At 46.2% G+C, this 15,120-nt stretch overlaps 1 protein-coding gene and 1 non-coding gene across 2 annotated transcripts in view; one reads left to right on the forward strand and one right to left on the reverse strand.

Annotated features, from left to right (window-relative positions):
* Positions 1-3,428: 3,428 nt before the first annotated feature.
* The window catches only part of DOK5 (docking protein 5), a 114,237-nt gene continuing 102,545 nt past the window's right edge, over positions 3,429-15,120 (forward strand). The window contains exon 1 of the mRNA XM_010840321.1: positions 3,429-3,581. Coding sequence (XP_010838623.1) covers positions 3,429-3,581 — 153 coding nt within the window. The remainder of the gene's footprint in view (positions 3,582-15,120) is intronic.
* Positions 5,736-5,807, reverse strand: TRNAL-UAA. Its single transcript has one exon. It is a non-coding gene; the product is annotated as a tRNA-Leu (tRNA).

Below are 15,120 nucleotides of genomic sequence, written 5' to 3' on the forward strand. Positions count from 1 at the left end.
GCATCAGAGTCTTTTCCAATGAGTCAATTCTTCACATGAGGTGGCCAAAGTACTGGAGTTTCAGCTTTAGCATCATTCCTTCCAAAGAACACCCAGGGCTGATCTCCTTTAGAATGGACTGGTTGTATCTCCTTGCAGTCCAAGGGACTCTCAAGAGTCTTCTCCAACACCACAGTTGAAAAGCTTCAATTCTTTGGCCCTCAGCTTTCTTCACAGTCCAACTCTCACATCCATACATGACCACAGGAAAAACCATAGCCTTGACGAGACGAACCATTGTTGGCAAAGTAATGTCTCTGCTTTTCAATATGCTATCTAGGTTGGTCATAACTCTCCTTCCAAGGAGTAAGCGTCTTTTAATTTCATGGCTGCAGTCACCATCTGCAGTGATTTTGGAGCCCAAAAGAATAAAGTCTGACACTGTTTCCATTGTTTCCCCATCTATTTCCCATGAAGTGATGGGACCAGATGCCATGATCTTGGTTTTCTGAATGTTGAGCTTTAAGCCAACTTTTTTACTCTCCACTTTCACTTTCACCAAGAGGCTTTTGAGTTCCTCTTCACTTTCTGCCATAAGGGTGGTGTCATCTGCATATCTGAGGTTATTGATATTTCTCCCGGCAATCTTGATTCCATCTTGTGCTTCTTCTAGTCCAGCATTTCTCATGATGTACTCTGCATAGAAGTTAAATACAGAGGGTGACAATATACAGCCTTGACGTACTCCTTTTCCTATTTGGAACCAGTCTGTTGTTCCATGTCCAGTTCTAACTGTTGCTTCCTGACCTGCATACAAATTTCTCAAGAGGCAGATCAGGTGGTCTGGTATTCCCATCTCTTTCAGAATTCTCCACAGTTTCTTGTGATCCACACAGTCAAAGGCTTTGGCATAGTCAGTAAAGCAGAAATGCATGTTTTTCTGGAACTCTCTTGCTTTCTCGATGATCCAGCGGATGTTGGCAATTTGATCTCTGGTTCCTCTGGCTTTTCTAAAACCAGCTGAACATCTGGAAGTTCACGGTTCACGTATTGCTGAAGCCTGGCTTGGAGAATTTTGAGCATTACTTTACTAGCATGTGAGATGAGTGCAATTGTGCGGTAGTTTGAGCATTCTTTGGCACTGCTTTTCTTTGGGATTGGAATGAAAACTGACCTTTTCCAGTCCTGTGGCCACTGCTGAGTTTTCCAAATTTGCTGGCATATTGAGTGCAGCACTTTCACAGCATCATCTTTCAGGATTTGAAAGAACTCAACTGAAATTCTATCACCTCCACTAGCTTTGTTCGTAATGATGCTTTCTGAGGCCCACTTGACTTCACATGCCAGGATGTCTGGCTCTAGGTCAGTGATCACACCATCGTGATAATCTGGGTCATGAAGATCTTTTTTGTACAGTTCTTCTGTGTATTCTTGCCATCTCTTCTTAATATCATCTCCTTCTGTTAGGTGCATACCATTTCTGTCCTTTATCCAGCCCATCTTTGCATGAAATCTTCCCTTGGTATCTCTAATTTTCTTGAAGAGATCTCTAGTCTTTCCCATTCTGTTGTTTTCCTTTATTTCTTTGCATTGATCGCTGAAGAAGGCTTTCTTATCTCTTCTTGCTATTCTTTGGAACTCTGCATTCAGATGTTTATATCTTTCCTTTTCTCCTTTGCTTTTCACTTCTCTTCTTTTCATAGCTATTTGTAAGGCCTCCCCAGACAGCCATTTTGCTCTTTTGCATTTCTTTTCCATGGGGATGGTCTTGATCCCTGTCTCCTGTACAATGTCATGAACGTCATTCCATAGTTCATCAGACACTCTATCAGATCTAGGCCCTTAAATCTATTTCTCACTTCCACTGTATAATCATAAGGGATTTGATTTAGGTCAAACCTGAATGGTCTAGTGGTTTTCCCTCCTTTCTTCAATTTAAGTCTGAATTTGGCAATAAGGAGTTCATGATCTGAGCCACAGTCAGCTCCTGGTCTTGTTTTTGCTGACTGTATAGAGCTTCTCCATCTTTGGCTGCAAAAAATATAATCTGATTTCGGTGTTGACCATCTGATGATGTCCATGTATAGAGTCTTCTCTTGTGTTGTTCAGAGTGGGTGTTTGTTATGACCAGTGCATTTTTTTGGCAAAACTTTGCCCTGCTTCATTCCGTATTCTAAGGCCAAATTTGCCTGTTACTCCAGGTGTTTCTTGACTTCCTATTTGTGCATTCCAGTCCCCTGTAATGAAAAGGACATCTTTTTTGGGTGTTATTTCTAAAAGGTCTTGTAGGTCTTCATAGAACCGTTCAACTTCAACTTCTTCAGCGTTACTGGTTGGGGCATAGACTTGGATTACTGTGATATTGAATGGTTTGCCTTGGAAACGAACAGAGATCATTCTGTCGTTTTTGAGATTGCATCCAAGTACTGCATTTTGGACTCTTTTGTTGACCATGATGGCTACTCCCATTTCTTCTGAGGGATTTTTGCCCACAGTAGTAGATATAATGGTCATCTGAGTTAAATTCACCCATTCCAGTCCATTTCAGTTCGCTGATTCCTAGAATGTTGACTCTTGCCATCTCTTGTTTGACCACTTCCAATTTGCCTTGATTCATGGACCTGACATTCCAGGTTCCTATGCTCTACTGCAACTCTTATATATAGTGAGTTATATATACAGTCAACGTTCAGAAGCAGAAATTAATTCAAGAAACATTTGTCGAAAATCGTACATTTAAAATGTTTTAATGATACATAACATTAGTTTCCTATTCCTATTGTAACAAATGGTCACAACTTAGTTAGTGGTTTAAAAGAACGGAAATTTATTTTCTTACAATTCTGGAGGTCAGAAGTCTGAATTGAGCCTTAAGGGGCCAAAATCAAGGTGTCAGCCGAGCCTCCTCTGGAGGCCTTAGGAAAATGGTCTCCTTGCCTTTTCTAGCTTCGCTCGTACTTCTTAACTCATAGCCCCTTCCTTCATCCTCAAAGCCCTTCAGTCCAGCCTGTTTCTGTTGTCACATCTGCTTTTTCTAACTTCGTCTCTTGCTTTTCTCTTATAAGGATGCATTTGATTACACTGTGCCCACCTGGATACTCCAGGGTGATTTTCAGATATCAAAATTCTTAGCGTAATCAATTCTGGAAAGTGTTAAGATAGTATCTGCGCAGGTCCTGGGCATTACGCAGTGGACATCTTTAGGGGGCCATTTTTTTTGTCTGTCATAGTATATCTTGTTGCTATTGACTGTTCTCGTTTTGAGATTTTATAATGGAAGGCATCCTACCACTGACTGTCACTTCAAATGCAAATTTAGAGAGTTTTGAGCTTGTGTTCTCTTTTGCTTGTTCCATTTCAGAAAGTAAATTCATTTCCCAAGAAGACAAATCATTTCTTCATGTTGCCCATAAAAAGCGGCATGGCTCAACCAAGGAAAGCATGCCAAGATGGACTCAGCCCCTCCTGTGGAGACGGTGGTCCCAGAAACGTGTGCTGGTCATCCAGAGACGGCAGAGCACTGGCAGTCAGCCAGCTTTGTCGGGCGACGGCACAAGTGTCTGAAGCGCGTCTATGCAGCCCTGTGGTGTTGCGGTGATCGGGTAATGCAGGGCATGCGTCTGTGCGCTCTGTGGTGTTGCGGTGATCAGGTAATGCAGAGTACGCTTCTGTGCAGTCCAAGGTGGTGGTGGTGGTTTAGTCGCTAAGTCGTGTCCGACTCCTGCGATCCCGTGGACTGTAGCCCGCCAGGCTCCTCTGTCCATGGGATTCTCCTGGCAAGAATACTGGGGTGGGTTGCCATTTCTTTCTCCAGTGCAATCCATGGTGGTGTGTAATTGGGTAATGCAGAGCATGCTTCTGTGCACTCTGTGGTGTTGTGGTGATCGGGTAATGTGTTAGCTGACAGAGGATGATCCCTGACACAATCCACCTCTTTCTAGCTCGAGTTATTTCTGACTCTTAAAGTAGACAGCGGAAGCCAAAAGGAAAGGTGTGAATAATAGTAAAATGTTCACTTGCAGTGTGTCCTGCACCCTTAGGCTAAAAATAGCATCTCAGAGTCCAGCTCCCATATTCTCATTTCCCCTCTGTGATTCCTTAAGTGGGCAGAAGTGTGTCTCATTATATAACCCTGTTATAGTGGGAAGAGAAGCTATATTTAAATATGTTTGTGGAGAATCCATTGTCAGCTACAGATACATATTTAATTACTGTAAGGGAGAAAAAACCCAGAAATTTAAATACGATGTGGGGGTTGATTTTATTCAAATAATTCAGCCTAAAGAGAACTGAGCAGTGTTGTTTACATGGTTGCCTCTTAGGAGACAGAATGTGTATACGCATCTATAGCCCTGTTTTGTTTAAATAAAGAGGCTTTTTGCAGTAGATGGAAAGACAAATGAGAAGAGAAAATCATTTAAATTTCACCCTTTGGAAATACTCTAGCTTGGGAACCTTCTATTGTTTTCCTTGGGTGTGGTAGAGTATGCTTTTGTCTGAGCTGTGTCTCCCCCTTCTTACATCCTGGGCTAAAAGCTTTACTGTTGCAAAGGCTCAGATCCCTCCCAGTGACAGAGAAGGGCCTCCAGCTCAGATGGTTTGGCTCCACACGTGTGTTCTATACTCACCCAGGGTCTAGGTTCGCAATAAACAATGAAAAAATTAACACAGATATTCGCTCATTCATTCATTCATTCAGTTCCTAATTAGGTCGTTGCTGTTGTTCAGTCGCTCAGTCGTGTCTGACTCTTTGCAACTGACCCCATGGACTGTAGCACACCAGGCTTCCCTATCCTTCACCAACTCCCAGAGCTTGCTCAAGCCCATGTCCATCGAGTCGGTGATGCCATCTAGCCATCTCGTCCTCTGTCGTCCCAACTCCCAGAGCTTGCTCAAGCCCATGTCCATCGAGTCGGTGATGCCATCTAGCCATCTCGTCCTCTGTTGTCCCAACTCCCAGAGCTTGCTCAAGCCCATGTCCATCGAGTCGGTGATGCCATCTAGCCATCTCGTCCTCTGTTGTCCCCTTCTCCTCCTGCCCCCAGTCTTTCCCATCATCAGAGTCTTTCCAATGAGTCAGCTCTTCGCGTCAAGTGGCCAAAGTATTGGAGCTTCAGGTACTACTAACTCTGATCATTTTCTACGGATAGAACCCTACTGACACCAAATATTCATGAGGCTTTCCAACACCAACCAATTTCCAGCTCTCTGGACACCAGCTCAGTGTTGTATGATTCAGTTTAATTCTGACACTTTGTGTGAGTGCTGAGTTGCTCAGTCGTGTCCGACTCTTTGTGACCCCATGGACTGTTGCCTGCCAGGTTCCTCTGTCCATGGGATTCTCCAGGCAAGAATACTGGAGTGGGTTGCCTGCCCTCCTCCAGGGATTTATGCAGACCCAGGGATCGAACCTGCCTCTCTTACTTTATGTGCTGATGGTGATGATGTTGGTGATATTGATGAAAATGCCTCACAGTTAGTAAACCCTTACTTTTTGCCCGGTGCCATGCTGAATACTGCACACACATCAGCTGGTAGTGCTCTTACCGGCCCTCTGTGGCAGGTGCTCCTGTGGCTCCGCCTTTTCATTTTACATTTGCACACACATCAGCTGGTAGTGCTCTTACCGGCCCTCTGTGGCAGGTGCTCCTGTGGCTCCGCTCTTCCATTTTACGTTGGCGTCTGTTTATTTCCTTGGCGGTGCCAGGTCTTACTTGTGGTGTGCCGGACCTTTGGTGGCAGCACGTGGGATCTCGTTCCCTGACCAGGGATCGAACCTGGGCTCCCTGCATTTAGAGCAGGAGTCTTAGCCACTGGACCACCAGAGAAGTGAGAAGGTTAAAGTTTAATGGAGTTAATGAACGTGTCCAGGGACGTCTAGGAAGAAATTGGCTCATCTAGGGCTCCAGTGTAGCTGTCCCTGACTTTCAACGTGTGCTGCGTCTCATTTAATGTTTTCACTGTGCTGTAGTGGTTGGATTGAACTGCATTTTCTTTTTTTTTTGTATCAGGAGGTCAGATGTTACGAAGATTAAAAGAGACATAATATATGTTTAATGTTTGGCATCCATCCCATATAAAATGCTACATAAATATTAGGCATTTTATAATATTAGATCTATTTCTTTTACTTATAAACTATTTAATATAATCTTTATTCCTTCCATTTCTATTATTGCCTTTAACATTTCATACCATCCTGAAATGATTAAATTATTTATTCTCTATCTCTATAGAGATACAGAAGTTTCGAGTGCCTATATAATTGAAGATGAGAGAATGACAAGACCTCTGTAATGTCCACAGAAAGTCAGAAAGTCTTGATTTAGGTCAGAGTTTCAAGTTTGAATATGATGTACTCATTTTTTCAAATAACTAGCTTATGTTTTAAGCAAATACCATTAGATCTGTAACACCATCCTCTTGTGATTTAGTAAGGAGAAATGGGTTGCTTAAACATGATGCTTTGCTCCTTCATTTCAAAGTGAATGATGCACCAGGAGCGGTATTTGTGAATCTGTCTCTATACTGTGAGATAACCAATTTGTCTGACTTTTATCTTTGAATTAATAGTTGTTTTGGCTTCAAGGAAATGTGGTGCATTAGACACTGAAGATTATCTGTGGCACATCTTCCTTGTAGGCTTTTAGTAACACTCTGTTTCAAACTCTCAGAAGAGAATCCTGTCATCTTAGCATTTTGGTTTTTGAAAATCAAGTGTGTTCTCCATTCTGTAGAGCAGGTAAGTGCCTATGGAAGCTCCTTGACCTGCAGCCTCGTCAGCTCTCAGACTCCTGTTGCTTGTGTTTTGGGGTCCTCCTCCTCCAGTTGATGGGACCAAAGGCATCTCAGTGGAGCTCCCAGTTCAACCCCATCCTCCCAGTTGCTTATGCGATGGATCACCCTTTGGTTGTCCTTGACTCGTCTCTTCCTCTCCCATTTTGTTTGGCAGTCCCTTAGCAAATTCTGTTGCCTCTAGGTTCAAAATACATCTAGGATTTCGTTCTTAGTAAAACTCAACGTTCAGAAAACTTCAACTGTGGCATCCTGTCGCATCGCTTAGTGGAAAATAGATGGGGAAAAAGTGGAAACAGTGACAGATTTTATATTCTTGGGCTCTGGAATCACTGTGGATGGTGACTGCAGCCATGAAATTAACAGACACTTGCTCCTTGGAAGGAAAGCTGTGACCACCCTAGACAGCATATTCAAAAGCAAAGACATTACTTTGCTGACAAAGGTTCATAGAGTTAAAGCTTTGGTTTTTCCAGTGGTCATGTACAGATGGGAGAGTTGGAACATAGAGAAGCCTGAGAGCTGAAGAATTGATGCTTTCGAGCTGTGGTGCTGGAGAAGACTCTTAGAGTCCCTTCAATCCTAAAGGAAATCAATCCTGAATATTCATTGGAAGTACTAATGCTGAAGCTGAAGCTCCAGTACTTTGGCCACCTGATGTGAAGAACTGACTCATTGGAAAAGACCCTGAGGTCAGGAGGAGAAGGGGGTGATAGAGGATGAGGTGGATGACATCATTGACCCAATGAACATGAGCTTGAGCAAACTCTGGGAGATGGTGAAGGACACGGAAGCCTGGTGTGCTGCAGTCCACGGGGTCAGTTGCAGAGAGTCAGACGTGACTGAGTGATGGAACGAGGACACTGGCGTAGGGCGTTTGCGCTCACCATCTACGTGGGGTGTTTCCTTGGGATGCCACCGTGCCCCCTCGCATCTCCTGGCCCTTCTTTTGGTTGGACCTTCTATGAGCAGCCTCTGACGGACCCCATGTCTTCTCCCGTTGACCCAGTTCTTCACTTTCTGGCCTCACGTTGCTTGTGAGTGGTGGTGGTGCTCATTTTTATGATGCAGCCTCTGACACCAAGTGTGTCCAGAAACTCGGGTCAGTTCTGCCACTGCCTCCTGGAGTTAGCACAGACTCCAGAGGTAAAAACCTTGCTCCCAGGAGACGTCCCTGCTGGAGCTGCCAACCGCAGCGGGGGTGCCCAGGCTTCCCACCCTTCTGCGGGGCCGACCATAACTGTGCTGTTCTCCCACCTTTTTTTTCAGGTTCAGAAATTTGCCTGAACAACTCACAGAACTCAGGAAAACACTTGCGTTTCCCTGATGACTATAAAGGATTCAGCTCCAGAACAGCCCGATGGAAGAGATGCCTGGGGCAGGGTATGGGAGGGGACTGTGTGGGACTTCTGTCCCCTCTCTAGACCTGCCACCCTGCCAGCACCTTGATGATCTCTCGATCCTTCAGTCCTTGAACCCTGCCCTTTGGGAGCTTCTATGGAGGATTCATTATGTAGGCATGATTGACCAATTCATTGGCCATCGGTGTTTCTGTCTCCAGCCCTGTGCCCCTCCCCAGAGGTGAGGGCTGGGTGTGACTGCTTCCTTTGGCTGATCGAGAGGCACCTCATTAGCATACACTTAGGATTAAAGGAGTTAGTTGTGAGCAATAAAAGATGCTTCTAAATTCCTGTCTTTCCCATCACTCAGGAAATTCCAGAGGTTGTAGGAGCTGTGCCAGGAACGGGAGACAAAAGCAAAATACACATTTCTTATTAGACCACACCTGCCAGCCTGCTTCATACTCTACTTAGATGTTGATTGCCTGCCTGCACCAGCTGGCATTAAACTCCACTGCATCATGTGCTTTAGGACTGTGGTGCTGGAGAAGACTCTTGAGAGTCCCCTTGGACTGAAAGGAGATCCATCCAGTTGATCCTAAATGAAATCAGTCTGAATATTCATTGGAAGGACTGATGCTGAAGCGGAAGCTCCAATACTTTGGCCACCTGAGGCGAGGAGCCAAGTCATTGGAACAGAGCCTGATGCTGGGAAAGATTCAAGGTGGGAAGAGAAGGGGACGGCAGAGGATGAGAAGATTGGATGGCATCACCGACTCAGTGGACACGAGTTTGAGCAAGCTCCAGGAGACAGTGAAGGACAGAGGAGCCTGGCGAGCTGCAGTCCGTGGGGCTCCAGAGTCGGACACGACTTGTCACTGAGCAGCCGCAGCAGCAGCAGCACATGACTTTTGTCGGTTTTGTGTCCACTCCTGTTCAGCACCCGGAACAGTGCCTGCTGCACCACAGACGATCAATATGTATTGAATGAGTTGCTTAATTGACTTAAATCAGATATTTACTTAACAGAGTGATGGAGGCAAAGATGAGTTTATACATCTTCCATGAGACTCAGAACCCAAGAGAGGGAGAGAGAAGAAAGTGATTTTCTAAAGAGCTTTCTGGTTTAAATCTGAGTCTTTCCTGGTACTGTGTTTTCTTTCTTTCCCTTGGAAAGTTCTTGAGCTTCTCCTGTCTTCTGAAAATAAACCCCCCTATTATAAAGCAAGGTTCAAATGGATTTTCCATTTGTTGAAAGCCAGAGTATCTCGGCTCATGCAACTCTTTGTAGAAGAGCAAAAGCAGTGGGCCTGGCACATGATAGGTGCTCAATGAATATTTTCCGAAGCATGAATATTTCCTAAAGACAAGAGGCTTGTATTTCCTATTGGCTAGAGGGAGAGAGTGCCCGCAGTGTGCTTGCGAGCTGGTGTGGGGCAGAACTGGGAAGCTCGTTTAGACACTCTGAAAGGACACAGCGGGCATGGCCTCTCTGAGGGCATTTCACTTCACATGCCAGTACAGATGTTACAGGATTAATTAGACACGTGTCTCTAAGGTCAGCGTCAGGGACCAGACTTGTTCCGGCTGCAGAACTGAAGCTCTGAGATTCAGACCTGCGAACTGGCGCTGGTGCTGGGCTCCTGGCTGTGAAGCAGGCTTAGCCACGGCCCACCCCTCTTACTCTCCTTTCACCCACCTCCCCGCACCTTCTGAGTCTAACCCAGCTTGAGTCCCCTTCCATTTGGAGGTGTGGCGGGCTGAGGGGGGAAGAGCTGTGCTGGGAGAGGGGAGGAAGGCCCACAGGAGGGGAGTCTTGGGTTGAAGGGGGGGCAGCCGGAAGGCATGAGGCTGAAGATGCCGCGTGGCTGCGGTCAGGACGCAGCTTGGAGCTCTGTGCCTTCATCCCTTTGTCCTTGTGGTTCAGTCCGGTTCCCTTGCTGACACGGCCGATGATGTGCTGGGTCCTCCGAGGTGCAGTGAAGATTAACAGGACTTGCCCTGGGGAACCCAGCAGCTCCCAGAAGCCTCAGTCTCCGCCCTTCTGATCACATCATCTCATTGCGTGACCTGATTTCAGTAATACCTGTTATGGTAACTTAGGTGACTCAGTGGTAAAGAATCTGCCTGCCAATGCAGGCCATGTGGGTTCCATCCCGGGCTCAGGAGGATCCCCTGGAGGAGGAAATGGCAACCCACTCCAGTGTTCTTGCCTGAGAACCCCACAGATAGTGGAGCCTGGAGGGCTACAGCCCGCGGGGTCACAAAAGAGTCGGACACGACTTGGCAACTAAACAGCAGCAGGCATGGGGACCAGCACTGACGTGGGTCCTTGTTGGCCGTCCAGACCTCCCTTCCCTCTGCAGCTGTGCCGTGGGGGCAGTGAAGGTGTTGGTTGTCTTTTCTCCATTACTCAGCACAGGGGAAACGAAGACGAGGGGGAGATAGGGGATGTATTTGCCGGAGATCACACCGTGGAAGGGGGCGGGTTTCCAGCTGTGGCTCCTGAAGCGAGTTTACACAACACTTGTCATTTCTCGGCATTTGGATTCTTCCTCTCTCTTATCTTCTGTAATAACTGATTTTCATTAAGATAGTTAGCATACTCTTGAGCTGGTGGCTAAGATTTATCTGTATCAGATTAAAGACCAGACCTTCAAAAGAGAATGAAAAAGATTGGATTTTTGTTGCTCTGTGGCTGCCTGGTTGCAGTTCATCTTCAGCCAGAGGACAGCCCTCTGGAGAAGAACGTGAATGGAGGGTGGTCCTTGGTGGGCGATGGCCCCTGTCTGGGGGGAGAGCAAAGTTCCTGCTCTGCTCGCGTGTTCAGTACTGCAGGTGGCGTGGGTCTGAACACCCAGGTTATTCACAGTGGGTCCGATGGTGACTGTCCCTGCCCTGAAAGGAAGCATTTCCCCGAGGGTGGGAGGCTGGCCAACGTCGCCTGGGCTCAGCAGAAGGTGGACTCGAAAGGAAGCATTTCCCCGAGGGTGGGAGGCTGGCCAACGCCGCCTGGGCTCCGCAGAAGGTGGGCTCCTGCTCTCCTGGTTGGCCAGGAGCCTTTCTGTTAGTCATTCTGTTCGCTGTGGTACAGGGACCAGTGGGACTGGGGGCTTCTCAGGGACCAGTGGGACTGGGGGCTTCTCAGGGGGCACGGTGGTAAAGGATCCGCCTGCCAGTGCAGGAGACGTAAGAGACATGGGTTCCACCCCCGGGTCAGGAAGATCCCCTGGAGAAGGACATGGCAGCCCACTCCGATGTTCCTGCCTGGAAAATTCCATGGACAGAGGAGCCGGGTGGGCTACAGTCCATAGGGTCACAGAGAGTCAGACACGACTCAGAGAGATGATAATTTAGGCAGGCCTTTCGTCTTTACTGAAATTATAGAGGGGTGTGGTAGGAGTTGTACTCCAGTCTTCTGACGCTTCCCGTTTGGTGATTCGATCTGTTTTTGAAGATTTGGCTGCAGATACCGGCCAAATACTAAGAACCAAACAGCTTCTTAGTTTTCAGTGCGCGCACATAAGTGTGCGACTTTTCTCCCTGCCAGCGACCGGCAGCATGGTGTCCTTTCGGCTGTGACCACTCTCCCTCCCTAAGTTCTGCTTTTTAAATTTGGCTGCTTCTCCCAGTCCAGGCTCGCACTTCTCTGATCTCTGGCTGAGGAGCCGGTGTCAAAACAAACCCCAGATTCTTTTTTTTTAACCGTTTCCCACATTCCTCTCTTTTTAGCTTTGATGAGGTCAGATTTCAGAATCGCCAACCTGACAGCTTTCTCCTTCTCCCATTGATTCGTTCGGATAAAGACAGACTGTGTAAAGAACACTTCTTGTCTGAGCGGTGTCCTTTCTGTGCCCTGTGAAGGGTGAGGCCCGAAGCTGGGACACCGGCTGTCTGGCGCCAGGGTTCCTGGAGTTCTGAGTGGTGAATATTCAGGAAAGAGATGAATTTGTTCCCTTTGATCCAGAGCTGGTTGCCAGGGGGGGAAGGCTGGAAAGGGAAAGAAAACGTAGAGACCGACTACTCGGGTATTAGGAATGTTAGAAATAATGGTTTTCTCTTGACGATTGGAACTTTCTTGCTGCGAACTTGTGGTCTGATTATAAATCAAGTGAGAATCTGGCACCAAGCACACTTGGTTAAACACACACACTCACAACTGGAAGCACAAAAAAAAATGTCCAGTTGCTGGATGCTTCCCGAGCCACGCAATTAAATCACAACCGTGCTTTTCAGAAATACCTGGAGCAAGTCCATCTTCCAACAATAGAATCTTTTCCAGCACACGGCTGTGTCTGCACGCCCAGAGAAAACTGTGGGGCTGCCTGTTATCAGAAAGCAGCCTTTTTCCCCTCTTGCTTTCAGAACACCAGTGTGAAAGGTGAGTGCAATTTCTTACTCAGAGGTGGAAATGTTTTAAAAATCAGTTACTTAACCGCAAACAGGTACTGTCTCTGAAATGATGAGATTTTGTTCATCAGAGACAGTGGCTGTTAAGGTGCATTTCGCCTGGTCTTGTCTCTTGCGGAGAAGTGGTTCAGCATGGTTGTGGTCTCTGTGTACTTCTGATAAGGACGCTGAAATAATTGCACTTTCAGCAGAAAGAGCAATCTTGAAAATTTTCCTGGTTAATTTCTCTCTCAAAAATGGAAAGCTTGAGAAACTTGCCTGAACATGGATTTAGTCTCTGAATGATACCTGAGATGTGTTTTACCCAAACAATTGCAACTCTAAGTCCAGTGGGAGAATTTGGGCTCTGTGGTTCAGAATCTGCCTTCTCTCTGAGAACCGGCTTTAAAAGTGTTTTATTTTATTTTGTTGATCTACCAGTAATATAGGAGACGTGAATTCGATCCTTGGGTTGGGACGATCCCCCCTGCAGATGGAAATGGCAACCCACTCCAGTATTCTTGCCTGGGAAATCTGATGGACAGAGGAGACAGGCAGGCTACAGTCCATGGGGTCACAAAGAATCAGATATGACTTATGACTAACACATTTTCCGACAATTAATGGCTATTTTGGGGTCTGAGTAATGAAGATCCATTGTAAGTGTGTATTCCTATGCTCAGGATTTTATGAAGCTTTTTTAAACTTGCAGTCCCCTGGTTGCTCCCGAGAAGAACACCCTGAACCCCCGTCCACTTATAGGGCTGTGTTGTGTCATGACATGGACGGTCAGATGTCAGATCTGAGGGCAGGCCTCTCACGTTGCTGTTATTAGGTGGTATGCGCTCCAGTGCTCGCTGTGAGGGATGCTAACCCCCAAAGGCCTTTTGTTAGTTTCCCAGAATCTAAGCTGGGAAGCAGAGTTGCTTGTCTAAGAGCAAAATAAAACTGAATGCCTTGGGAAGGCAGCGCTGAGTAGAAATAGATTTTTTTCTTTTCAGAAACAGCATTTGAAAAATAGAATTTAACAAAGTGGTTAACGGATGTAGAGGAACAACTTGAAACCTTAACAATGGAAAGCTACACGTTCATTCAAAAGAAAGTTAGGGTTGTGCATATTGAAGTGGAAGGATGCCTTTGATTTGTTTTGAAGTGGAAACTAAAGGAGTAAGTTCTGGAGTATAATACTTGGTACGATCCTCTTTGTTAAAGTGTGCATGCTCAGTAGCTTCAGTTGTGTCCAGCTCTCTGCAGCTATGGACTGTAGCCCGCCAGGCTCCTCCATCCATGGGATTCTCCAGGCAAGAATACTGAGTGGGTTGCCATGCCCTCCTCCAGGGGATCTTCCTGATCCGGGGATCGAACCCACGTCTCCTGTGTCTTCTGCCTTGCAGGCGGATTCTTTACCACTGAGCTGTTGGGGAAGCCCCTTATTAAAACATATACATATATAAATAGGAGGGTAGGCTGATGCTACTTTTTGAATTAGGTTTGTCTGCCTGTACCTGAAAACTCATAGTAACTTACTAAGTAGAAATTTAGTTTTCTTCCATAGAAAATAATTCAAAGTTCGTATAATAGTTCCAAGGTCATCAGGAAAGCAGGTTTCATCTGTGTCTGCTCTGCTATCCTACTAGGGGCTTCCAACCAAAAGGTTACCTCATGGCCCAAAATGGCTGCTGGAGCTCCGTGCATCATACCTCTTACACAGAAGTAGGAAAGGCCAGAAATGCAAAAGAATTCTGACAGAACACAAAACTTCTTCTACATCCTTGGTCAGTATTTAGCCGCCTGGCTTTACTTACAAGCCTAAAAATATAGTCCCTCAGGTGGAACATTGCCTGGGATTTTGTTGCTGTTTAATAAGAAGAGAGTGGTAGTTGGGTGGTCACTTGCTGGAATGGCCAAATGGCAGCCTCCTGCGCTTCCATCATCGATTGCCTTAAATGCACATTTTTAATTTAAACAGTAAAAAAAATGAAGGAATGCATATTTTTAAGTGGGCTCTCCCGGTGGCTCAGTGTAAAGATTCTGCCTGCAATGCAAGAGATGCTGGTTAAATCCCTGGATCGGGAAGATCCCCTGGAGAAGGAAACGGCAACCCACTCTAGTATTCTTGCCTGGGAAATCCCTTGGACAGAAGAGCCTGGAAGGCTACAGTCCACGAGGTTGCAAAGAGTTAGACCTGACTTAGCAAGTAAACAGCAACAACAAATATTGTAAACAGAGGGCGATAAAAATGTAAGGAAACGCATGGTGACCTGGGAGACCACGGTCAGCAGCGTGAGAGAAACGACAGTTCTCTGGCCTGTGGGACCCGTCTTTCAGCGTCAGAGCATCTTGGCATGTTGAACAGATCGTCTCATCATGACCCAGTGCTGGACTCCGAACAGTGTCAGATGAAAACATGTTTAGATTTCAACTCAGTTTAGATCCCGTCATTTTTTTTATCTGTACCAAGCCATTTGCAAAGGTAAAATTCTAATGAAAAGTACTGATTCATAGCTGCCACTCAGCTTCCTAAAAACTACTCGAGCATTTGGATGTTCAAGGCTGGAACCATAGTGACACAGTTGACCTTTGGACAACGCAGGTTTGAACCGTGCAGGTCCACTTA

This window comes from Bison bison, unplaced genomic scaffold, assembly GCF_000754665.1.
Source record: "Bison bison bison isolate TAMUID 2011002044 unplaced genomic scaffold, Bison_UMD1.0 scf7180017864143, whole genome shotgun sequence".
Taxonomy (NCBI): domain Eukaryota; kingdom Metazoa; phylum Chordata; class Mammalia; order Artiodactyla; family Bovidae; genus Bison; species Bison bison.